General features: G+C 39.3%; 1 protein-coding gene across 3 annotated transcripts in view; it reads right to left on the bottom strand.

Moving 5' to 3' along the window:
- GLRA2 (glycine receptor alpha 2) overlaps positions 1–25,855 on the bottom strand; it is a 128,648-nt gene that overhangs the window by 58,328 nt on the left and 44,465 nt on the right. For all 3 annotated transcript variants that reach the window (XM_009476274.2, XM_009476273.2, XM_087757036.1), the window contains exon 7: positions 23,556–23,770. In XM_009476274.2, the coding sequence (XP_009474549.1) occupies positions 23,556–23,770 (215 nt within the window). The remainder of the gene's footprint in view (positions 1–23,555; positions 23,771–25,855) is intronic.

Genomic DNA, 25,855 nt, shown 5'->3' on the forward strand with positions numbered 1-25,855 from the left:
AATCTGAAAATGCTTGGTCCAAGGAATCCTGGTATTCTTCACCCCTGGAAGTATCTGTAGCTCCTCTGTTTCCAGGGTACCTCACACTGAAGAAATGACCTTACTTAGTGGCAGCATCTGAACAACGTATTACCCTGAGCCCTGAACAGCAACCAGCACAAAAAGAAATTAATAATGATAGGGATACATTGTAAGTACTCCTCAGTTCCCAGTTGACAGACTGTTAGGTTCAGAGCCATTCCTTAGGCAGCATCTGTTCCCCACTGCCTGCCCTGTGCCGAAGCATCTCTATGGAGCCTGTCTTCTCTCCCAATCAACTAATTAATTTCCACAATGGGGAGCAAATTGAATCAATCTGGGATCCATCTTGCCTCCCCCATCTGATCACTGCACATGTAACTACCTACCTGTGCTGCCTTTTTCTCTGCTCCCCACAGCCAGGCCCCTTCCCAAGTCTCTCCAGCCCATTTGCCGATTCCCTGCTGTGCACAGGCTCTGTTCAGGAGCTGAGGAGTCCAACACAAAAGCTCTTGGCTTTCCAAGGAGCAATGCAGAGTGATCAGGGATTCCTCCAAATGGCACTTACATGCTGTCTCCTTCCAGCCCCTGCAGCTGAGAGTACACATTTGCCATTCTCATTTGGCTTCTCCTTCTATAATAACCTGCAGCAGATGTTTGATGTTTCACTCAGTGCTAACTAGAGATGCATATTGTTCTAATTTCCATTAGTGAATCCTTACACTTTCAAAGTCTTTTTTTCCTATATTTTAATATTCAGCTGATATTCAACACAATTAAAATCTCCATCTCACAGAGGCTGTTCAAAATATGTACTGAAACATGGATTTTCTCTTTCTGAGAAAAAGTGATTAGACTGACCATGCAGTCTACTGAAGGGATGCCTTGGCTGCACAGTTTTTTAATACAAAACCTGCAGAAGATAATGATGGCAGAGCTTTGGTCATAGCCACTCCAGGATATTATTCCAGGACCATCCAGCAGGAATCCAGTCAATGCTGAGGAAGGACATAGCTCTATGACTGAGTTTCCTAGCACTGTTTTTAGCAGCTGAGACTTGAAATCTATTGCAATTCAGCAGAATGCAAATAAATAACAGCAGAGGAGTTGCTGCAGCCATGATGGGCTACAGACTCAAAATAAACCGTGTTTGAGGAGATGAGTTCTCTCTTATTACAGCAGATGATGTTCCTGAGAAAAGCAGTTTGGTTTGGGAAAGAGAGATCCTTTATAAGCATAATGCTGACAGGAAGCATCACAACCCAATGAACCAGCAGAAGTACAACAAAGGAGCCTGTTGAGGTCTTCTCCCTTTCCCTAAGGTGATTCTCTGCTCTCACCCCCATCATCCTGTAGGTCTGACCTAGAAGGGCTCTGGCCCCTGTCTCAGAGACTGTCTCGCCAGCTCATCTCTCAGCTGATCTGTGGTCATGAAGGCAAAGGCAGGGAGGAGGTCCCAAGGACATGCAAGAAGCAGATGGAAAGGTGTACTGTGGTACAGGAGCCTGTGTCTTTCCCCAGTCTTGGTTTCTTGCAGTGCTGGTCCAACCCTTCAATCGCAACAGAGCCCTACTCTAGCTTTGGCAAGAGGCTGCTGTAAAGGGATGGCCACAGGGTGGCAAGATACATGGGCAAAGGTGGTCCAGAGAAGCTTCTAAGATGAACTGCAGGTTATCAAGAAGGGAGCTGGAAAGGCACCTTCAGTGAGGCAAAAGAGACCTCTAGATGCAGTTGCACCTTTTCTCTGACTCTTCCTCTTCCCCTGACTCCCATCTCAGCTGGAGCAAGGATGGGGAGAGGGGGAAACGTTATGTGGCTGGACAGTGGATGGCATGGCAAAGACAAGCAAAGGAGGGATTCAAAAGGCTCTTTAAGACTGGTTGCTGTGTACGTGCTGTGTATGTGTCTACGCATGTGAGTCAAGATAAGCTGCCTTTTACTTTCAACTGGAAATGTATGATCAGTTTCAAAGGAAAATGGTTCTCTCTGCCTCATATTGGAAATTGTGTTTTGTCCTCCTTCAAAGCGCTTAGCTTGATAGTCCACAGCACATGGATTGTAGGTAAAATTGACTTTATCCTGATCAGGCATGCATAAAATTAATTTTCCTCCATTTAATAATAATAATAAAAAGTAAATATTCAATATACCCCAAAACATTAACAGCTACTTCCTTGATATACTGAGGTGGGTTAAATTTCATTAATGATATCCTTTTCTTATAAAAGCACCAGTTCCCCCCCGCCCTCATATTTGCTTAAATTTCTATCCCAAGGAAATAATATATGTTCAGAAAATAATTTTCTCTCCAAGAGCTGCGTATTTGCCCTGAATAAGGAAATGGTCATAAAAGGCTTCAGAGAAAGTCCTTTGCAATGGAAAGGGTTAAAAAATCCCAATTAAGTGAGTTTGTGAATACTCTTCCTCCAGCAGAGTTTCAGCACAGTACCTACCATGGCTCAGTGCTCCCCTCACCATTTGAAAGGCTGTCACTCCCACTGCCCACCCCGCTACGTTCTTCCCCTGGACTCACGCACACGCAACCTTTGAGCTCTTTCTTCCGCAAAGCAGAAGTTGGCTGAGTTGTAGGAAGCAAAATATGAACTTCAGGGTAAGGATTTCTTTTGGTTCCAAGTGTGTAAGAAAAGGTATGAAGTATTGCTGAAAGCATTATTTGTAGTCAGGAAGGAATACTCAGGTGTCCTTAGAGGTCTTTTCTATACTTCAGTCATGAACATAGAGGCAAATCAGCAGCAGACATTCAGTTTGAGTTTGTCATTTCTTTGAGAGGGGGCAAAGGGCAACTCACTTTTACTTTTCATTTTTTATTAGGGCTTGTGCATTTACAAAAAATTTATCATCTGTCCTAATGTTTCTGAGGAGGTATGAATCTGTCTCACAAGCAGAAAGAAGTAAGTGATGCTGCTCATAATGCTTATGTAAAATCCTACCTCTCTCAGGGTGTTTTCTTCCTCAGTCCTTGCAATTTGCTCCCATCAGTCTCAGCCATGGGAACTCAGCAGTTAACATGGCTTACTTTCACACCTTTATAAAAGTCACAATCAAAAGCAGTAGGACCTCTGCCCTGGGGGCAGGGAGGAGGACTGGCATGTAGCAAAATAATCGTTCTTTTTCTCTAAAAGGTGAAGTCACCAATTATTCCTGTCCCTTCCTTTGCTCAGGAAGTTTTAATTACTATAATCTGAACCTCAGTTTCTTTAGTCATTCTAGCTACCTGCAGTAGATAAGTTGCCGTCTAAAGTATTTCATGTGAGTGGGCAGGACTGACTCCTTATACAGGCTAAAAATATTTGCTCTCTTAATGCCATGGTAGGTTCTATCCATAAGAGGATTGCTTAAACCATGGCTGTGAATATATAGATGTTATGGTCACCAACCACAGAGCACATACGCGCACGCACACACACGCGCAGCACAGTGAAATGAATTAATGCCTCCAGATAACTGTTTCACTTGATCTACCAGCGACCTTCTCCATCTGGGCACTGTTTGGCTGACTCTGAAGTGGGTGCAAGGGACCTCATGCCAGTTTTGGGTCCTTTCAGGCAGGATTGAGTCCTAGCATGCAGGAGACAGCAGGGAGTGCTCCAGACCTCTTCTCCTGCCTCCACACAGACCCAGAGGATGCCAAGAGATGTCTGTCAGGGACTTCTCAAACACCTTTACTTAACCCAGAAAAAGAACATGTATACTTATATATATGTATGATAAATAGCCTACAGGTGGCTGCGTCTCACTGGGCAGGATTAACCCACACTTCACCAAGGAGTATCACAGATGACTTTACAAACCAGTTGTTGCAGAACTGAGGATGCCACCAGCTGTTCCCTGGAGGACAGGGTGTCTTTGTAATCTTATGATGTCACAACATGCTAATAGCAACAATACTTTTTTTTTACAATGGTCATGCAATAGCAGGCTGGCCAGAGCAGAGCAGAGAGCAGAGTTGGCTCACCTACTACACGTCAGCTTGTGACCATGTTATCTCACTTGAATGCATTTGGAGTTCACAGGTAAACTTCTGTAATGCAGAGCCTAATATGGGTCTAAAGTATGTCCAGAGCTGTTCAGCCATTTTCCTAGTGAAGTTCAGGGCTCCTCACACGAGGGCAAACCAAAGTGATCAGGTCCTAACGGTATCAGTGACAACTGTCTCAGTAATTTGAGATTCCCTTCCCTTAAAAGGATGAAGTGACAGCAAGACAAGTGGGTCACAAATAGATTGTAGAACAAAACATTAAGGGATAAGTTGATCTTGCACTGTCTTCATTGAAATTATGCTACAGTGAATTTGGTGTCACGTCTCTGTTGAACTTCTTGCCTTGCTACAGAAAGAAGTGTGGGCAGGGGGAGCAGGTTATTAGTGCCTGAAGTTTCCAGGATTTCTTACTATAAGAGTAGGTGCCGTTCATTTGTTGGCTGATACTTAGATCTTCAGCTGAACCCAGGAGGTTCAGCATCCAATTCCTAGGTGCCCTGAGGCTGAGGGGTATCCTGTCCTGTCTTCCTATGCCCTTCCATTTCCTGGGCAAAGCCAGCCATTCAAGGAGATCTTCAGAAACTAAGTTGAAGTATGTCTAAGCTAGTCAGGAATCAGGCACAGAGGAAAACAAAAAGGCTTAGACATCTAACTGTCTGCACTTGCTATGGACACAACTGCCCTGCCCTGGATTTAGGGACTGAAACCTACTTCTTCTGTCAGCACTTCATCACAGAGAGAATCTGCCAGCTGCCAGCGGCTGAATAGTCTCCAATCTCGTCCACAGTCAGCAGTGGTGTTGCCACTGCTACTGAGGGGCTCTGCTGTTGTCCAGACTGACAGCCAAGTAGGATACTGTACTTTTTTATATTATTGACTGCGGTTAGGCAAAGGTTGAACACCACGGGTGCACAGCAAGTGTTCAGCTGGTACGAAGTCATGTTTGACGTGATTCTGAGAAAAAGTCTTCCAAGGCTTTGGCATGAGCTAGGGTTCCTCACTTCTCATCAGTTCACGGATGAGACTGGTGCTGAAACAGCATAGAGAGCTTACACATTTAAAGGATTAAGGTGCCAGTAATGATGTGTGGGGCCCCCTAAATAGCATAAACCATTTGCATTTGATTCTCAGATATCACTATGAAGTTTAGAATATGTCTATGTGGTATGAGGATGTCTTTTCAGAAGAGTAAATTAACCCTTAGCTGATTTACCAGTATAACTCTCCTGTGTCTGTTTGCTTGCTGTCACTACAAAACATTGCATTCTCAAGCAGTTCTCATGGGAAGTCAGCGGTGAAAGTTTTCTCCTATAATTTAGAGGTTGCTAAGGCTATATTGCAAGGTGTGTGTGTCTACAGCACTGGCTGTACCATCCCGGTATCCATATAGCACAGCCCCTTCCCATTCAATGGGTAGCATGAGTTCAAGCACCTGGCATAACGCATCAGTCCTTCCCTCATGGGACACTGAGTTTTTCTTTGGACCTGTAAGCAAATTGTGTGCTTGATGCTGACCACATGATATCACCACTAGAACTGATGGGGTAGGTAGAGGGGAACACTGGCTGGCCATAATCTACCTGATTCACTCACATAACTTGCCCTGCCATAGTCCACAGAGTTCACACATAACCTCAGAAGGCCATAAAGCAAGTCTGGCTTAAGCACAGCTCTTGGGAGTTTAATGCAGCTTGCTGCTGGCTCTTACTGTGCCGCCCTTGACAGTGTCCAAGACAGACGGTGTCAAGCTAGTGCAGCTGAGCTTACCCTCAGTGGCATTGGTGGCACACTGGAGACAGCTAAGCAAATGGATTTTCTGTTAGTTAGTTTTGATTAGGAATTTATTTTCAATTAATCAAAGACAAGCTAGGGAAAAGAGAAGTGAAATTCTTGTAAAGCAGTTTAGCCCCCTGGATTTCAGCTCTGGATCACATCATATGACAAATAAAAACTCTGAAAAATGTCCTTATAATTTTTGTCAGTGCCTATGCTGTCGTTCTCTGTATAAGTGGTGTGCATGTTTATAGACTTCAGCTACCTGGATGAATCTATGAAGCCACGCAGATCTTTATCATATAAGATGGCAGAACAATGTCAAAGGGTTTCAGCACAGGATGTGAAGAAAGAGAATGCAAGGAGAGGCCGGTAATCTCAGCAAAAACCAGATGAGAGTAAAACTGTCTTCAGGACCATTACACAAAGAATAAAAATTTTTAGTTTTATAAAGTAGGTATGAGTACTATCTTTCCTGCTCACATAAAAAAGGCAATACCCAAGTGTTAGTCATAAAAATGCTCTATAAAGAGGTAAAATCATCTTTGCTTTCCCATTCACAGCTGACACACCCACAGAACAAGTTAGCCCCTTGTGCACAACATCTGTTTGTAGTCCTTGTGTAATTGCTTGTCCACTATCATTTCTAAAACTTTTTGGGATTTACTGCTCTCCAGAACACATTTCCTGAAGAGTGAGCCATGCATGTCTAACAGTCTGAAAATCAAAATTCTGCCTCGGGAATACGTGGAGTTTGATTTTTGTTGTTGTTGTCGTTCTATTTATTTTAAACCAGAACAGTGATCTGTCTATATTTTTCATAAGACGCTGTGGAGGGAGAAGTTCATAAACTAAAATAGTCAGTAAAACAGGAGTCAGCACACTAGCTGCAGATACATATGATGGCAGGGGGGTCATTTCATCTAACTGTAGCATCTTTACAGCTCTACATCTGACCCATTATTTCTACAAGAAGCAGAGAGGAACAAACATGTCTGGGGCATAATTTAGCTCATCTGTTTGAGTCATTTATATTTTTCCAGTGGAGTTAAGGTTTAGTTTACCCCTACACAGAGTTAAAATCAGACCTGTTTTTTATCAGAACAAGAGATCTCAATTTCCCAGTTTTGTGCTTCAATCTCCGAGTCATCCTGGGATCATAAAACATCATCCTGTCTCTAGGAAACTTTCCTGAATTTGACAAATTGGTATTTTCAAATAAAAAAATAAGATTGTGCTAAAAAAATCCCCCAACAGGGCCAAAATCCATACTCTTCAACAGGCAGCTTGGGTGCTTGGCTGCACGGATATGAGTCCAGATCATCACTAGGACCACTGTGCACTGCTGGAGGGTAGAGTAGTTGACATCAGCACCTTCCTTGCTGCTTCTCCAAGAGCCAGAAATGCCAGGTAAGCTCAGTGATGCCTCACTGAGACAAATGTCACACACTGGAAAGAGCAGAACTCAAGAAGCACATGCTCCAGTGTATTCTCACGCATTCATGTGCCTCACCCAGACAGCACTAACGGAGATGCCTCCCATACCTCGCCTCTGACACACATCTCCCGAGCCTGCCAAAGTGGCATGAAAACCCTGCAAAGAGAGGCCCTCTCCAAAGCAATCGCAATTCTGTACCTGGTCACATCTGGGAGCCCTGTAAAAACAACCTTTCTCACAGTATCCTGGCAACTCCGGATGGAGTGTGCTTCTGTGGGAGGGAAGAGAGGTAGGAGGGGGGAGGATGTGTGGATGTTTGAAAATATTTGTATAAATATGTTCACTTCAAGTTCGTTTCTACAAGTGACACAAACGGTACAAGGACAGATTGCTTTGTGCGTTTTTTTCCAGTGCAGCTTTGGTTTTGTATGAAACCACCAATTTGCAGGTTTTCGGCCAAGTTCATAGCATCAGAAATGACAGCTAAAGGCAAAAAGGATGCAAGATAATCACTTTCCTCCAATTCCATTCTAACACTCAAATCCCAGTTGCATTGCTCTTACCTATTCTTATATCTGCCTGTTATTACAGGGCATTACAAGCAATGGTGAAATAGTTAAAGGCTTTTTGTGATGTAGCGGTAAGCAAAAGTGCTGAACATGTACAATATCCTTGATAAAATTCTCAGAGGAGTGGAATGTTCTCTGCAGTTGCCAAAGCACGTGCTCATTTGTTAGGTAAAATGGAATTTCACTTCTGGTTTAATCTCGTCACAGAATTCTTGCATTTTAATACATTATTGAGAGTCTAAACTGCAAAATATTCTGCTTTTGTCACCAAATTCATGTTTAAACAATGACATCTGAAAATTTAAATAATTGCCTATGAAAAGTAAGGTGCAATGTACAGACCACCGCTAGTTTTAGATCTAAACTGTTGCACTGAAGGTTATCTAGTAGAATAAAAGAAGAGCAAACATTTCCACAAGATGGGCATATTGGGAACTTGTTGTGGTTTCACAGAAGTGTTTTTCTTGATCAGCAAAACTTCCTGTTGTTTTAGGATCCTAGATTGTAGAAATGACTAAGAGACCACAACATAGGGAGATGATAAATCACATAAGCGATCATATGAACAGTGTTGAAATGCTAACAGTAGCTTTCCTCTAATGGAGCACTGGAACTAGCAAAAGCACACACAACAGCATATGTGTCAGCTTTCCAATCTGGAACAAAACAAAAATCATTCAATAAGGAAGGGCTGCCATATATTTGCTGGGGTATGGTTTAGCTCTTTGTTCTCCTGGGATCTCTATGGGTTTTTCTCTCATCTCAGGCTACATGTCCTGTGATACGTTCTCTTGGAAGGAGCCAGTAGTGCATTATAGGAGGCAGTAAAGCATCTGAAATGTCAGGGAAGGACACAGAAGAAAGGGGAGTATGACACAAATGATTCCCAGCTTTCCTGAAGCAATCACAGTAGTGTATCCAAATGGAAACACTTCAAGCTTTTCTTGCATGTTCTGATTTTTAATCATCTGAAGAAAAAAAATCCCTAAATTTTCCATTAAAAGAAGATACTTATCTACAGAATGTTGATGTAATTTTAAAAAAAAATATTCTGTCATCAAAAAATACATGTACTCAAACAAGGTCTCCAGTAGGTAAATTAGTCAGAGGATGTGTCAGTTTAAAGGAACTGAGAATTTAGCCTCCTCTCTGAAAAGCAGATCTCAGTTGCATGGTGTGTGCTTGTTCCACACATGTGAGAGATCCGCAAATCTGAGAATACTGGAGAATTTATCCAGGAAAGCTCAGCTTTTTATTTTCTGTAAGGTTTTAGAATCTCTCCACATAGACTATTGGGCACACTAAAGCAGAGGACTCAATTAAATACATTATATTAGATTCTGAGACACACTTGTAACTTTGTTCTTGCACTGAACTCTAAATGCATTTACACAAAAAAATAGCAAATAAAATCTGACCCCAGTAAGTAATAAGCTGTGACAGTAAATACTAGACGCAAGCATTGGTCTTCTGCACAGAAGAAGAAATACCTCCTGAATCTGGCATGTGCTCTCCTTCCTTCAAACATGCAGAATCACAATGACACCCACAAAGGCCTGAAAATCCACTATGTGAATAAATGCAATCCAAAGCTCTCATAGAGTAAGGAGCACTATATAAATGCTCTCTGCATGGCAGACCTATGCATAAATGGAAAAATGCCACTGGTATATCACTCAAAATGATGTAAGAAAACCAATATTGGCCCCAGTCAGTATGCAATGTGATCATTTTATACACAGGAGGATTTGATAAGATTAGTTGATGACAATCCATTCTTGAAATGTTTAAATCATTTTTATCTAGAAATGCTTGCATTGAAGAAATGACTAACTAATATAAGCCTTTTTCTCTGATTTCCTCCTAGAATGCACAAAACCATGTGCCAGTTTATGCTGAGAATTGATTTTTTTAATCCGCTGTGAAGTTACATATCTACTGTTTCAATTATTTCTACTTTGTATGTATTCAATTTTCTTTTCTAATTTACAGCTCCAAGAGTCAAACTGAGTCCTTGTGATCATGCAGTTCTTTGCCTGTAAAACTGGTACTGGAGATTGAATTATGCCCTGTGGGCAGCCCCACTGGCTTTATACAGGGCCTTAGAGTCATCTCCTGTAACCTACTTGTCTTAAAGATTACCAGATGTGTAACAGACTGTAATGAAACAAGGGTTTGGATACCACCTCATCCACAATTCATTCACTCTAATCTGTGTCAGCACTGCATGCGAAAAAGAATGAGGAGGAAAAAATTCATTTCTTTTCCTAAATAATACCAGCTTGATCTTAATCACACACAAATAGTAGATGTAGGTAAGAAGATTCTTATATAGCCACTTGTCTGGAAAAAAAGAGCTTAATATTCTGAATATTTCTGTATTATGATGCACATTTTACTATTTTTCACATTGTGTGTTTGGGATTGGATTTACCTCACACCACTTCAGACATCTGACTTTCAGACTGATCCCCTGGCTTCCCTTGTTGGCACTTGAAACAAGCAGTTCAAGTACCTTGTGTACCTGTCTGAGCATCAGAAGAATTTGGCAGTGGAGGTGTCTCCTTCTCTCTGTTGAAAGGCAGTCTAAAACAACTTTCAGCCACCTCAGTTTTGACAGTTGGATCTCTCTGCAGGTTTACAAGTCCAATATTTACTTTCTGATTTAAAATTTGTTGTGAAATACAGATGTATATAATAAAGTAGCCATCATTAGTCTAAGTGGAAAGAATTGCTCTGGCTTTCTCCAGAAAACTTTAGAAATGCAAATGCAACTGGGACACAATTTCTTTCCATTATGGGCTGTTTTATTCTTTCCTCAATCTGTTATTACAAACCACAGCTGAAGAATAATTCATATTCTTCACATATAGCTACATATGAATATTTTCAGTGCATGTACATCAGTCGTTGATTTTAAGCAATAGCTATTAAGGGTCTTGTTATTTGTTTCCTCCTCTCTCTTCCCTCTATCCCCATGTGTTAAGCATTTTTTTCTTTTTTCCTGTGCATTTTTTATCTTGCATGGACAGAAAAGTAACTCTACATTATTACAGTTCCTCAAATCCAAAAGCAAATCTACATTTTTAAATTTTTACTATTTTTAACATTGTCTTTATTCACTTTAATTGATACCAGAAAAGATTGCCTATCTGGCTTTGCTTATGAAGAGCTTTTTCTCTTCTCATGCTAACATTGCCACTGGAACTCTGTTGTCTCACAATTAATGAACCGCATAAACATCTCTTTTATGTGTTTCATCTTAATCTACATTGTTCCTATTTGATGTGGCACAGACTTGACTTCTTAACAATTCTTACTTCTCCTCACCCATGCACCCAAACTGTCAACTACTTGTCTGGCTGGGGACCTGGAAGGCTCTCACACAGTCATGCCTCTCCCAGCTGCCCTAGACTCTATCACTATTTGACTCGCTAAATGGACATAAATTGCCATTTTTCACAACATTGTCTGATACTCCTTGCAAGTTACTACTCGATTAATCTGATTTTTCTGGTTTTATTTCAATTTAGTTCTCAGTATACCTTCTTATTCCACAAATGGCAAGAAAATTGGAGTCCTCCTTTTTGTCCTTATTTATACTCTGATATGTCTTCAGCTATAGCTTTCTCTGTAAGTTTTCTCCTACTGAGAATTAACCACTTACTTACAATCAGCTGGGTTTCCAGGAAGCAGTAACTTTGTCCTCACTTACACGGCAAAAGCACAGATTGTCACAAATCTTTTCTTATTTACTAGCACTAATTATGTTACAACCATGCAAGAGTTAAAGATTTTAATAACTGCAATTCCACAACCATCAAACAGAATAAATTTGTGTTTTAAATAACCTTTATGGCATTATAGGAGAAGCAAAAATAGCCATTACTACTGAGAAAAAGTTAAAAAAGAAATACTTAAAAGCCAGGCAAAACCAGAAGAAAATGAGCACCAATCAATAGAAACAAAAAGTCCTGGAAAAATGAAGAAAAATATCAGAAGAAACAAAGAACGGTAGGACTAGAAACAATGATATAATAAGGTATATAATAAAGTATAATTAGGATTACTGGGCACTTCCAAAACAAGTGCTTGTGAAAAGAGTCCAGTACCAGGCCATGCTGCTGGAGTCAAGGAGGGAGCCACATCTGTAGACAGGATGGCTCTACCACACACCGCCAGTGGTACTGAAAGGGACTGACGATGAGCATCAGCTGTGCAAAGCTGTGGGGAAAAGGTCAATATAACTACTGAGTCTATAAACAGAACAGAGGAGGAGGAGGAGGAGGAGGAGGAAGAAAGCTATATTAAGAGTTTCCACAGTAGCGTAGTTGTGGTTGCTATATTTAAAAACATAATATTGGCACAGTGAGGAAGATACAAGATTGAAGGCTGAAGAAGACATTGTGCAAGTGAGAGACAAAAGAAGCTCAATCTGTTTAGTTTACCAAAAAAGAGATCGATAGGTTGCTCGATTTCATCATAGGGTTTCTTGAATGAGCAAAGACACTAGGTCTGGAAAGCATTTGTAGTTCAGAAGAGAAATGCATAGCAAGGAAAACCAGCTGGAGGGTAAAGCCTGAGAATCCCCAGTCTCTAAAAAACATTTCCCTTTAAGAATATGCATGAGTAGTTATTGAAATAAACTTCCAAACTTCATTTTCAAAGCAAGACTGCACACTTTTAAGACATGCTTAAGCCAAATATAGAGTATTTATAGAACACAACTGTAACAACTGGATGCAAAAACCAGTGTTATCCTGGAAGGCCACATTGTCCTTTCTGGACGTGGAAAAAAAAAGATCTATGATTTCCAGAAGTCACTAAGCCGCATCAGGATAGAAACAACTGATTAAACTGTGCTCCAATGACTTGAAGCTTCATATGCTAGCTACAACAAGCATGGCTGGAGCTCACTATGAGGCAGTTTGAATTTATTCTTTTCTTCTGAGTGTTTCAATGCCTGAGCTTGATCTTGTGACTGCAATGAGGTTTTGATTACAGCAATTTTTCTCTGAACTCTTAATATTATTTAAAGTTGAAAAGTGCCTACCAATATCTCAGTAAATGTTAGATCTGAGTGGGATGCAGTTTTTCCCTTCCCTGGGGATTTTTGGCATCTCAGAAATGTCTTCTAAATTAGAATAAAAAAGAAAATGTAAAAAAAGTCCCAAATCACAAATTTGATTTTTTAAAATCATGTCTAATTAAACCATTTCCATCATTTCCATTTTCACGTCAAACTTTTCAGATATTTTTAGATTGATTAACTTTTGATGTTCAAGTAACAAAGCAGTTTCAAAAATAAAAAAAGATATCTTGGAGAAATCAGACAGTGGTGGCTGGAAGTCAACAGCAATGAGAACATCATTCTCAAGCACCTTTTGCATAGCTTCAACAAAGGGACATTTTTTATACAAAAAGCACTTCCTCAGTGAAAATGCCTGACCCCATCTAAACTGTATATCATTGCTGGAGCCGGATCTAATACAATGTGTACTACACAGGCAAAGAGGAGTTAGGAAAAACGATGTGTTTGATTTTAGCTGAAAATAGCAGAATTTGGTTTTAGCTAAAAATATTAGAGCTGAAAATTCATTTTCATTCTCTCTTCAGGGTGATTTTCAGTTGTCTTTCAGAAGGGCATCTCAAAAGAGTATGAATTACAAAAAAAAAATCATATGAGGACAACGACTACCACTGGCAAGGATTTATTTTAAAAGTCTGTTTCACAGATGGCAGACAGAGGATCTGGGTAAGATACTTGTGAACTCTGCTCTGGTCAACAGCTGCTATTGAGGCTGCCTTTCCTTAACTAAGAGGGATGTACATCTGGAGGAAGTCAGCCTAATCACAGAAATCATGAATGAAACTGGCCAGATGAACTTGCCATGAAGTGCAGTTCCCATATTCAGGCAATCCACAGTCTTTTAATTACATATGCCTTTCAATTTGGGAAAAGCTTTTACTGAAACCTCATTAACGTAAGAAGCTAATCAACTCTTATAGCTGCACTCACTGGGAGAATTTTACCTTTAAACAGTTCACCATGAAATCATTTGCCAAGCTACAAGTCTTGCCTGGAAGCATGTGTAGTACACGTTTTTTTGACTTATTGCAAAACATCTGTCTCCTGTTCCAGTCAATGCAGAAAAAGATAAGTAGTCACCTCTATATGCAGTGGTGTGGCTGGCACATAGCAATTCTAGTTTGAGCAATGCAATATTTATCCCCATTCTAACAGAGCATTGGAAAATTGTTAAAAAAAATAAAGTTCTCATTTCTTATTTACCAAAAAGACAATGCTACCCAGTTAAAATCAACGCTACACCATTACTAAAGAATGACAAATGAACCAACTTCAGAGAGAATAATTAACCAATTAAGAGAATAATTATGTCTTATTCTTCCCACTCACTAGATGGGACAGATAGAGAAAACAAGACATAAAAAAAAAAGACTACATTGCTTCCATTTTACATTGCACTACATTTTAGCCATTTTGAGATACATAAAAGCAAGGTCATTTTTGTTTTCATATCCAGGGATAGATATATGCAGAACTGAGTTGTTCTGCACTCTTATCTTCGTGGCATAACCCTGTCATCCTTGGCTTTGGGGAGCCCTCATGAGAAGTAACAGCAGCAGTAAAGCCTGAGCATCTGAATGCTTTAATTCATGTCATTCCCAGTGACAGGATTTTGTTTTCATTCTGAGCAGACTCTGTTTCTGCTAGAAGGTTCAGGAGACAGCAAAATGCAGCCAACAAACTCATAAAATAGATCCTGTCAGACAACTACGGCTTCCTTAAAAAAGCAAGCGAGTAGTTTGATTGAATAAGAAAAAGCAAAAGCACACACGGTCTAACTCTAAGAGTTTTTATTATAATCCTGACATCTGGGCTGCTTCACTTTCTTAACTTTTCATTTTTTCTTTGTCAGTTCCATGCAAATTTTAACTGCTTTTAAGACAGTTTTTGATGAGCAGAGCATGCTCAAGCATAGAGTGGTGCAGTCCAGGAAGGTGGTACTCTCATTGCTGTCTGTGACCATCTACATGGCTCCCTGGGGAATTAAGAAGTGTTTCTAAGTTGATCATGCCCCATAAAGGGATGGGCATCAGTGCCTCCTGACCACAGATAAATTTTAAAAGTAGCTGTGTTTGTCATATTTTAGTATAAATCTATCAATAAAGTGTTTTGATTGCCATTATGCACACAAAGGAAAATGCCCTTGTGCAGAAAAGATAAGAAAATGCAATCATTTATACCAATGAAATACTTTAAACTAATTTTTAGTTTCTCAGTAGACTGTCTTTTAATAGAAATAGTTGTGTGTGATGGATGTTGATATGTTCTTATTATGATAGTGTCATTATTGATAATTATTTATAACACAAGCATGCTATCTTTTCTATGAATACATGCACTGAGGAACATTTGTTATGTGTACTACCCTTTTTATAACTTATATTTTCTGCTGTGATTTAGTCACTTAAGTTTCCCTCCAGACATACTGAGAGTCCAGACTCAATTCTCCAGAGCCATAACCTTTGGTAAAATAAGGAAAGACAGCACGCTATGTCTATTTCTCACAGGCAGGAAGGCCTAACACCAGATACAAGCTGCTGAAGATCAAAGTTCTTTGCTCTCATGCTCCCTTCTGTTTGAGGCAAGATATCTCAATTAACTCTAAGCTTCTAGGAAGAAGAAATAAGGAGGAAAAAAGACTAGTTCATCAGGGTTTTTAACTTTACTACTAAGGATCTGTGAATAATGGTGCATTCTAGAGAGCATGACTATATTTCCATGCCTTAAAAACAAATTATATTGTTTTCTTGCCATTGCCTAGTTTAGAATTGTTCCATTTCCAAAACTGATGTTGCTACGACAAAGAATAGTGTGTCCAACTACTGGCAAATTAAAGTCACAGTCATGTCATATCACAGATATTATATATAAAAACAAGACACTGGGTCATTTAGTTCCTCCTCCTGAAAAAGTTTTTTTGATGCATCCATGAAGAAAAGTAAATTGCCTCTCTCTGTTTTCTTTGGGCAGGAGGGGAGAGAGAGGGAAGAGGAAGGAGTTAATACTTTTAGGCATCAATATCAACAAACATTTTTTTTTCCCAGAGAAACATTTCCCAAAGGAAAAAAAAGACCTGTCATTTAAGCAACGGAGTTCATATGTTTGCTGTGTAACTCAAAGACAACTTTTGGGGAGTAAGATCGCAATGGCCCAGCTGCCTTAACAGCCATGCATAGTGTGCACTGACATTCAAACTGGAACACGGCAGCCTTAAGTTACACTGCGAATGAGTGTTTTCCCCAGACTCCAGGGCATCCCATCAACATTATTTCAAATGAAATATTAACAGGGGATATTCATAAGTAATACTCCTAGATGATCTAATAGATTCAAGGCTTGCAATTATTTGAAATGAATGAGCCACAACAGCCTATGTCATTGCTTCAAAGCGGGTTTGCAGTGCTTATGTGTGTGAAAGAGTGGCACGGAGCGTTCCTCAGAGAGCCGCTAAAAGCCACCAGAAGGTCCTGGAGGGTGCGACAACGAAGCCGGAGAGCCCCAGTACCGTGCCAGGGTTATGAAACAACCGGCAGACTGGTGTGCACAATAACTTCAACTCTTCTCTGATGCTTGAAATAGGCTCCACTGAATGCCAGCCCTCCCAGACGACGGCATTATAAAACCTGCTGAGGAAGTGCCAGGAGTACTCAAACTACATGCCAGAGGTATTCAGACACATCTTATTGCATATTTTTAGCTGTCACGCATGGCAGCAACTACTGTTTTTGTAGTACAGTAAATACCACTGTCTTCACTATACAGAAAAGTAAACTTTAAAGTTTAGATTAGTGGAAAAAGTGACTGATTTGCTGAGTCTTTTCTTTTTTACTTTCATAGAGTAGAATCTGCTATAGACCAAATGTATTAGTCTTTATCCAGTATCTCATCAGTCAGCTTTGCACAGAATGAAAGGCAGCAAGAATTTCACTAGAATTTTTACATAACCACTTTAGGACCTAAAGATTGACCAGGACATCTCATCTTTGTGGCCAAGCTAAACAGAATAATGTGGTAATTTCTAGCAACAGATTTAAGTGCTCTGTTTAATATCTACATTCTTTTTCCTCCTGCTCTTCTCACAAGAACCATGGATCCTGTTGGTTTTTGTTGTCTTACCTGTGCAGCAGACCCAGTTTTTCAGTTTTGCAGAACTGGAAGTGGTTGTGGAATGGAAGAAAAAAAATTTCTTCCTATAATGGATGCGTGATCACAGCATATATAACTGTGCCAAAGCTCGTCCAACATAGCTTTAATTGAGATACTGCTCCCCGTGAAGTTGTAACCGCATAGGCTAGCTGTGTAAGTATCTACCTAGATCTCAAAGGAGCAAGATTTGCAAGAAGGGAAAGTGTCTTTTACAAGACCAGCTGATGTAGGTGGAAGCAGCAGAGAAGTTTCTGGGCACCACACACTCTTTTCATCAGCACCAAGCACGTATTATCAAACTGGTATTAACATGGCCACAGTGCTACTGATACTTGAAGTGGCTAGAAAGTTGTCTCTGGTACATCATGTATCATCTCGTACATGTACCACATCTTCCACTGCAGTTCAAACACTCTTTTGCCCTCAAGCACAAACACATCAATACCTTGCCTTGAAACCATTCATAAGAAAACATAAGTAAAAAGGGAAGAAGAAAGAATAAAGAAATGGAATATGAAAAAGCTGTAGAGCAGAATCAGAAAACACCTTTTTTGAAGAATAAGTTATGACCAGGTTTTATAAACAACTTGACAGGAATTTATTTTACAGTATTTTGTAGGAGTGCTTATTTTGTACACAGAACTTTATATCTAGTGACAATTAGTTTGTACTGAAGTAATTGCTCCAATAAGTTGCAGCAAGAAAACACATGCTCACTTACTTATGACCCTTGTTTTATTTTGGAACTTTTGTTGTTGAAAAAGAGTGTCAGTCTATGTAAGTCCCTTTGTTATGTAGTGTAGGACAAATCTCTGTGTCCAAATTCAAACACTGTATGGAATATAACAATGGATATTGAAAACTGAATACAAGATTTAGTTGTATCTGGCTTTGCCAAAAAAAAAAAGAGCTAAAGCAGGTTTCATGATTCTCTTAATATAAGCAAAGGAAGGAATATATGTTGTATGTTAAAACTATAATGGGGAGGGAAAAGAAAGTTATATAAGAACATTGGAAATGAACAAAACAAGTGACTGTTAAAACATTTCCATGTAGGCACATGACTGAAGAGTAGATCCTCAGGGTTACCTGACAGCACAGCCTGACTTCCCAAGGATTTGGACAACATGCCCACTTTTATTATGGTCAAGGAAACTGACAACCACTAGGATATTTCTTTTTAAATCCACTCAAGGCCCCTGAACATATTTTTTAGAAGTGGAAATTTGTTTGCTCTTCCCCCATCAGAATCAATAAATATGTGACATAGGGCAGGCATATTAAACATCATGGTACTGTTTCAGGACCATCAGGTCTACAACAGGAATTTATAAACACCTAATAAAAATAGGGTTAGCCTAATTATTTAAGCAGCATGTCAGGTTCTGAGACACCCATATAAGCCAAGTGCCAATTAATATATCAATATTGTTGAATTACTCCTGTATTTCCTCTTTAGATCCTGAGACTATAGTGAAAGTAATTTGTCAAAAAATTGCTTCCATTGCAAGTTACTTCATTATTGCTTTTTTACCATAATGCTGCACCAAAATGTGTCCCCTCTGTGCTTTGTTACATGAAAGATTAAGCTATCACCTTAGGTGCTCTACTTCATATGAAAACAAATGATCACAGAATAATATCATCTCTGAGAACAGCATCTATTCCTTTGTCTTTATTGTTATTTCTCCTCATTTCTTCCTTTTTTTTTTTTTTAATTTTATTATGGCATCATTTTAACCTTAATTCAAAATAAAAAATATGTTGTATTTTTGGAGCTTCTTTACTTGATAACTTCTGGCATTCAAAAAAGGAGAGGTTACTTTCTCAGACTGGTCTGCCAGAAGCCCAAGAATCTTGAAAAGTCTCCAAATATGCTGGGGATAGTGGACGACACATAAAAGCATTTACTGCCAAAGGGGATAGAGTTCATTGACTTTGGTTTTGCAAGTCTTAGCTCCTATTGGAATATAATGCTTTTATTGCATTTGGTAATGCATTTAGTGATCCAGAGCAAAATTAAGTGAATGGAAGGACTCCCAGAGGTTTCAGTGAGCTTTGAATGAGACTTTTTTTCTGCACAGATTGCTCCCTGGGGAAGGAACATGCATTCATTAAGCACTGTGCATTAAAGTAATACAATATGAATGCTATGCAACTGTGTAAAACACAGTTGCTATCACTTACTTGGCTTAAAGTATCCTTAAATGTTTTGCTTTATGGCATTACAAGTAATTCATTTTCTTGGGCTGTTGTTGCTAATGTTTGGTTTATATAAGTGTTTTAAGAAGAAGGCAATCTGAAAAATACCCAATTACTAGCACAGCAGAGAACTCATTATTCTTTCAAATGTCTCTTTTGAAAATGCTTTAAAACTTTTGATTGTCTTGATTCAACTAAAGAGAAGGTGTTTAAAAATAAACAGAATAGCAAGAGAATAGTCATTCAATGCTCTGAAGAAAAGAACTGTTTTCTAACACTTCTCAGCAATTCTGCACTATTGTGCCTTGATATCCTCGCCTTTACTCCCCCAGCTTATACATAGCTGGGACCATAAAATATGTAGAGGCATATTCTATGTCTCTGTGTCCCTTAGGATGCCCAGACTTTCCTTAGTCCATATTTTGATTAATAAATACTGCTGGTTTTGTGCTGTGGGTCTGATACGTCCAGAAGGCATTGGATCTAAGCATGTGCTGAGTATTGCATGGATGTACGGTAGGTTAAATCAGATTCCTGATTTGTGTGCCATAGAGTTTCTCTGCATAGATGAAGTCCAGCAAACCCTAGGTGCAAGGGAGCTCCTTGCTTCCTGGCACATGCACAGGGCTCGCATAGAAAGCTCAGGGTTTCCTGAGGGTTTCATTGTGGATGTGTGGACAGGCTGATCACCCAACTGGCAACCAGGATTTCTGCTCAGCTGGCTGAACGGCAAGAGCTACTGGTGTAGCTGGGTGCACAAACATTTATCTAGCCAAAGTTTCTAAGTGGAATGTTTCTCTTATATGCAGCAAACATGAGCATCAGCTGGAATTAATTTCATTTTTTCACTTTTTCTTTTCTTTTCTTTTCTTTTCTTTTCTTTTTTTTTCTTTTCTTTTCTTTTCTTTTCATTTCTTTTCTTTTCTTTTCTTTTCTTTTCTTTTCTTTTCTTTTCTTTTCTTTTCTTTTCTTTTCTTTTCTTTTCTTTTCTTTTCTTTTCTTTTCTTTTCTTTTCTTTTCTTTTCTTTTCTTTTCTTTTCTTTTCTTTTCTTTTCTTTTCTTTTCTTTTCTTTTCTTTTCTTTTCTTTTCTTTTCTTTTCTTTTCTTGCCTTGCCTTGCCTTGCCTTGCCTTGCCTTGCCTTGCCTTGCCTTGCCTTGCCTTGCCTTGCCTTGCCTTGCCTTGCCTTGCCTTGCCTTGCCTTGCCTTGCCTTGCCTTTCCTTTTCAGCAGTCTCAATCTTTTGTTTAATTTTCAATAACTGAATAGCTAATGTCTATGTTGCTGTGACTTATCATTATGAAATCTGTGTATCGAAATGAGTATTAGTTACTAATATGGAAAAGAGCAGTTTTAAGCAAACAGAACTCTGTCATGTAATCTTATACCAGGGTTGAGAACAATATGTAGGTAATTACCTCTAAACAGTACCACTTTCATCATTTAGATAGTAACCTGGAAACTGACAAAAAAACTAACCAGGAATCTTCTCATCACAATTATTCTTTGCCTTTTTTGGGCAAAGGAATTATTCCCTTTAAAGTTGGTGAGTTTTGATGCTTTGTTGTTTTTTGTGGTAAAGCTCTACTAAAATAGAGAAGAATGAGAAGGAACTCGTGGCACGAGACAGTGGGTAAATTAAAGTTAAAGTTGTATAAATGTGTGTTAATAAGAATAGGACACAAAGACGGATGGGGAAAAAATATAACTCTTGTATTCAAATCTAGGCTGCTCTCACAAAGCAAAGTTGCATCTGTTTTTTCAGTACTCTTGCAAAAATAACCTTTCTGTCATGTCTTATTCTGTTAGATATTCATGCTTGGAGCAATTTTTAAATGAATGTTTTATTGACAGCCTAACTTCCTGTGTCTTGGAAATGTGTAGACAGGACTTAGAAAAGCATTACTTTTAAGGAGCCATTTTGGGACTTCACATTTAGCACTGATTTGATTAAATTCTTTTTATATTTTTATTTCTAAATGCATTTCAGCTGGACAGATTTTATTAAGAAATACAATTTTGGTATTAAGTTACAGATGAGGTTTTAAAATAGCTAGGTGTCTGCAACAGCAACAGCAAGAAAAGCTTACTGCTTCTTTGTGTAAGGAATCAGATACTGGTGATATGAGACCTGTATGGCTATACATGGCTATACATCTACATGTGCACACAAAACCTGTTTTGAAGCACTTTGGTTTTGGTCAGTCCTGTGTTTCTACAGGCATCTTATTCATCCAAGGTGGGAGTCAGCTGGTAGGTACGTTAGCATTTAATTAGAATCACATTTTTAAGTCAACTGGTGCACCTTCAAAAGCCCCCATGAGGATTAACTCACATATATAGACATCAAAGCTGTTAAGTACAGCTCACCTGAATTACACAGTGGAATTGCAACAACCAGGTATAGCCTGACTGAGAGAAGTGTGCTGAGCTCTCTGGTGAGGTATTTTTCCTTAGTGTCTATCTTCTGGCAAAGGAACACAGCAGAAAACACTAGGAGAGGATGGAGTAGAGCCATAGCATCACTGTTCTCTGACAGCTGCTGAGAAAAATCTATTTAATCCTGAGGCTGGAGAAGAACCTTTCTGATAATCAAATAGCCACAGTCAACATATTCTGGATCTTCCCATTTCCTCCACCCAGCAGAAGCCCAGAAAATTATCCAGCAAATAGTTTTCTACTCAAATGAGGCAGAATACAAAAGGGAGAAACATTTCAGCTGGATCAAAAGCATATGATGAAAAGTCTTTCTAAAATGTTAGCATTTTGGGCATGCTAACACTGCAGAGCTTCTTTGCAGGGTGTGTTTGCCCAGTTGGAAATGTGGGTGGAAATCTCCACTACAGTGATTGTACCACCTCTAATTCTCAAGCCAGTTAATTTGGAAGAAACTTGGAATATATCAACATGGAGTCATGTTGTACCATCCAGACACAGTCCTCCGTGACTCCAGACTTGCTGTCTACAGAGCCTGTATGCTCCTTGCCAAGATTATCTCTTTGTTGACTTTCTTTTCAGAGTGTTCACTTGGTAATATTGACTGAGTTGTCTGAACAAATGTTTAAGAAATCATCCATTTGAAATTCTGAGTTAATATATGAAAGGCTTGCAGTTTGCATGGAAAATTATACATATCTCCAAGTGAACAAGTGAAGCCAAACCAACTGTTGTAGTAACCAGATTTTTAAGTGATGTTTTCTCATTATCAACAGAAGAGTAACACAATCTGTGCAGTTTCTGAAGTTGCCCTATATATGCTCCGTTTGAACAAATTACAGTATTTGGAACGAGACTAAATGTGATACTGAGGGTAAAGTAGAACGAAATACAACACGCTTTTTGGAATGGATAGTGATCTGTACAAACAGTCAAAATTTGTGCTTTCATTGCTGCTAGAGCAGTTTTATGATCCCGGACCCTGTGATGCTGGACTGCTGTAAAGAGAACTCTTCAGGGAGTATATCTCATGACTCCTTAGACTATTGTAAATTGATCTACCTCTGAGCTCTCTTCCAGAAAATTGTACAAAGCCTGAGCATGCATATGAAATTCTGCTGGGAATGCTATCAGCAGAAGCATTCAGGCTGTGCCCATGCTGAAAACAGTTGTCAGTTTAACTAAACAAAGAATCCAGTCTGTAATCTGTAAACCCATCTACAGCATCTGGCCTGGATTAAAAAGACCACAAAATTCAAGAGAGGGCATTTTTGTGCATAAACAGGATGGAGGTCTGCAGACAACACTTGAATGAGAATATGGACAAATCCTGCCATGAAGCAAAGACATCAGCAGTTCCTCACTGAAAAGATCCTCCAGAGAAACCTTCTAGGTGTATACATCTTATATAGACATATTTTATATATACATACATATATTTATGTATATTTAGATAACCATTGGACTAAGTGCCATATCTAGAAACTTCAAGATATTTGAGAGTCTAACAGTCCAGAAAAGACCAGACAGCTATAAAGTCCCCAGTCAGATAGAATGTCCAATTTTCATGAAAGTGCTTTCAGAAATCCAGTCAGGTACCTAAATACTTCAGAAAAATCTGGCTTCTAAATGCTGAAAGCTAAGTGTCAAAACTAGTAAAAACTCATTAAAAATCCATACCTTTGAACCCTCCAGCCATCCCACAAACCAGTGGAAATCTGCCTTAATCCAAATGCAAGGGTATTGCACCAGTTTAACACCACACTGCTACCACTTTCTCCTGCATTCTTATCAGATGCATATTTACACAGATCTTTCAGAAACTTCAAAATTAATACAAATATTTCTTCTTAATAATAACTCAGTAATACAAAAAGATTTCCTTACTTTTGGGAGGGAAGCTCTTGATCCTGAACTTTGTGTGGTCATTGTCAAAACTGTAGTGATACCGAGTGCAACTCTAGCTGGGGCAGCATCCATGTTGATCCAGAAAGAAACCCAGGACAAAATGACAATCAGCAGGCTAGGAATGTACATCTGGATTAAATAGTATCCCATCTGACGCTCCAAATGAAACTTGACTTCAATGCACGTAAACTTTCCTAGAACATGAAATTACTTTCATAAATGTTTTTGCACATTTTTATCTTGTTTTCTGAACATAAGTTAGATGCATAGCCTGTTTCCTAATCTAACACTGCAAGCAGGTCCTGATACACAAATGCAAGTCAGCCATTTGTTGCACGCTAGCTTGGGAGGCACATGGGACCCGTGACTCACATTAACTGAGAAAACTAATATTAGCATGGTTGTTTTACCTCTGAAAAATATAATGTAATGCTTCTTTTCTCAGATTTTAATAAGATTTTACTTTAGTCAAATGTAATGTTTAGTATTAAAAGGAGACAGCATTTTGCTCTTTTAATTACAAGAGATTAAGCAAATGTACTTAAATAGACAAATTGTAAACAATTAGTCTTACAGTCCTATGGTAGGTCACACCCCTTCTCATTCTGGTCATGTCATTTGCCTGTGTCTGTGGATTGTTTCTCACAGCAGAATCAATTCAAAGCCTACTTCAAATTTTGCCAAAAGTCTAACTCCAGGAAACCCACAACCATCTCTTGTGGGGAGTGATTCTTCAAACAACAAATAGCTGCTCTACAGGGGTAGCGGAGGACAGAATTTTAGGATTGCCTGACATAAGAGCTAGTCAGACAGTGGGATGCAGCATCCTGAGTAGCAACAGTTCATCAACTCCTAATCCAATACTCTGTGCTGCTCTCCAAATTACTGTGTATCCTGACTGTGGTTTAGGTCCTGTGAAGGCTCTCATTCGAGGTAGACTAATCCAAGTAAAAAAATGTCTGTCCTTCCTGAGATATCATGCTAATGGTTTCAGAGGACCCTTTTTGTCTGGATTGGTCAAATGCATGAAGATGCATTGTTCCTTGTTCATCCTTTCAGGTGAAATTAGGGTTTTTTGCTCCTTTTTGTGATGCATGCATATTTTTTTGCTAGTCTAGAAATCTGAATGGCAGGGTGCGAGAGTTGGCACAAAGGACAATGCAGAGGCTGTTTGGCAAAGAGAGGAGGGGAGAAGAACTGATTAATATCTTTTGCCAAGACAGAAGCTCATATATGAGTGGCCTGACCTGTTGAGTTGCCTAGCCTGTAACCCTGAAGACTCTGAGACCTGGATAGCAACTGACCATGACCAATCTGCCTGTACAGAAGGGGACTCAAAAGGTGTGGGGTGGTCACGTGTGCCAGCAATGGCATTAGAGTAGTCCAATCTGTCACATGTTCTCCAGGTCCCTGTGGTGCAACCTGGACAGAGCACCTTGCAGTGTGGGTAGGAGGAGAAGGTTGAATAATACAGCTTTTGTCCACATTTGAATTTCACAGCAAACCTGAAGGAGCATGCTACAGAGAAGACAGCAATGTGGCTGCCTGTAGGCAAAGTTTTCTTTTGCTTGAATACTGCTTTTCAATTCCCCTGGCCAGGCCACACACTTTTAACTTTTGGTAATTAGATATTAATTTTGTTTAACTACATGTAATGGGACCTGCTAATTGGCATTATTATCTTTTGTGGGGAATCTTCATGGGTATACAAGGAAGCTATTGCTCATGCTCTCCCCCCTCTCTTACTTTCAGTGTCTGACCCTGCAAAATGTTTATCCGACAGTAATTAGAAAAGCAGATGAACTCACTTATTCAGAGTTTGAGTTATGTGCTGGGACATGGCTAAACTTCGTATCAGCCAAATTACAAATGGGTAAGCTCTGCCTATTGGAATTTACTCTCGATTATCCCCTTTAAGTGTGAGAAAAGATGAGAAGTCACAGCAGTCCCCCTTTCCATGGGTCTTGAACTGTGGAATCATAAAGTTTTCCTTCCTTGGCACTTTAGGCCCCAAAATGAGGTTATATTTGTAAAAATTAAAAACAATTTTTTTTTTTTCATAAGAAATGAATGTGACTTATTTTTGGCAGAGGCAGAACCTCTCATCTTGTATTATTTCACAGAGTGAAACAAATGTATTTGATGCAACCAGATTGGCTTTTACACTGAAGTGATGAAAAAGCTATTTTAGATGCAAGGGATTATATCTAATCCCAGCAAGCACCCAGCAAACCATTCTGTAAATGCTGTCCCTATTAAATAAACTCCAAGCAGATAAA

Source organism: Nipponia nippon, unplaced genomic scaffold, assembly GCF_047370975.1.
Source record: "Nipponia nippon isolate SJK-2023a ecotype South Korea unplaced genomic scaffold, ASM4737097v1 scaffold_2, whole genome shotgun sequence".
NCBI classification, from domain to species: Eukaryota; Metazoa; Chordata; class Aves; order Pelecaniformes; family Threskiornithidae; genus Nipponia; species Nipponia nippon.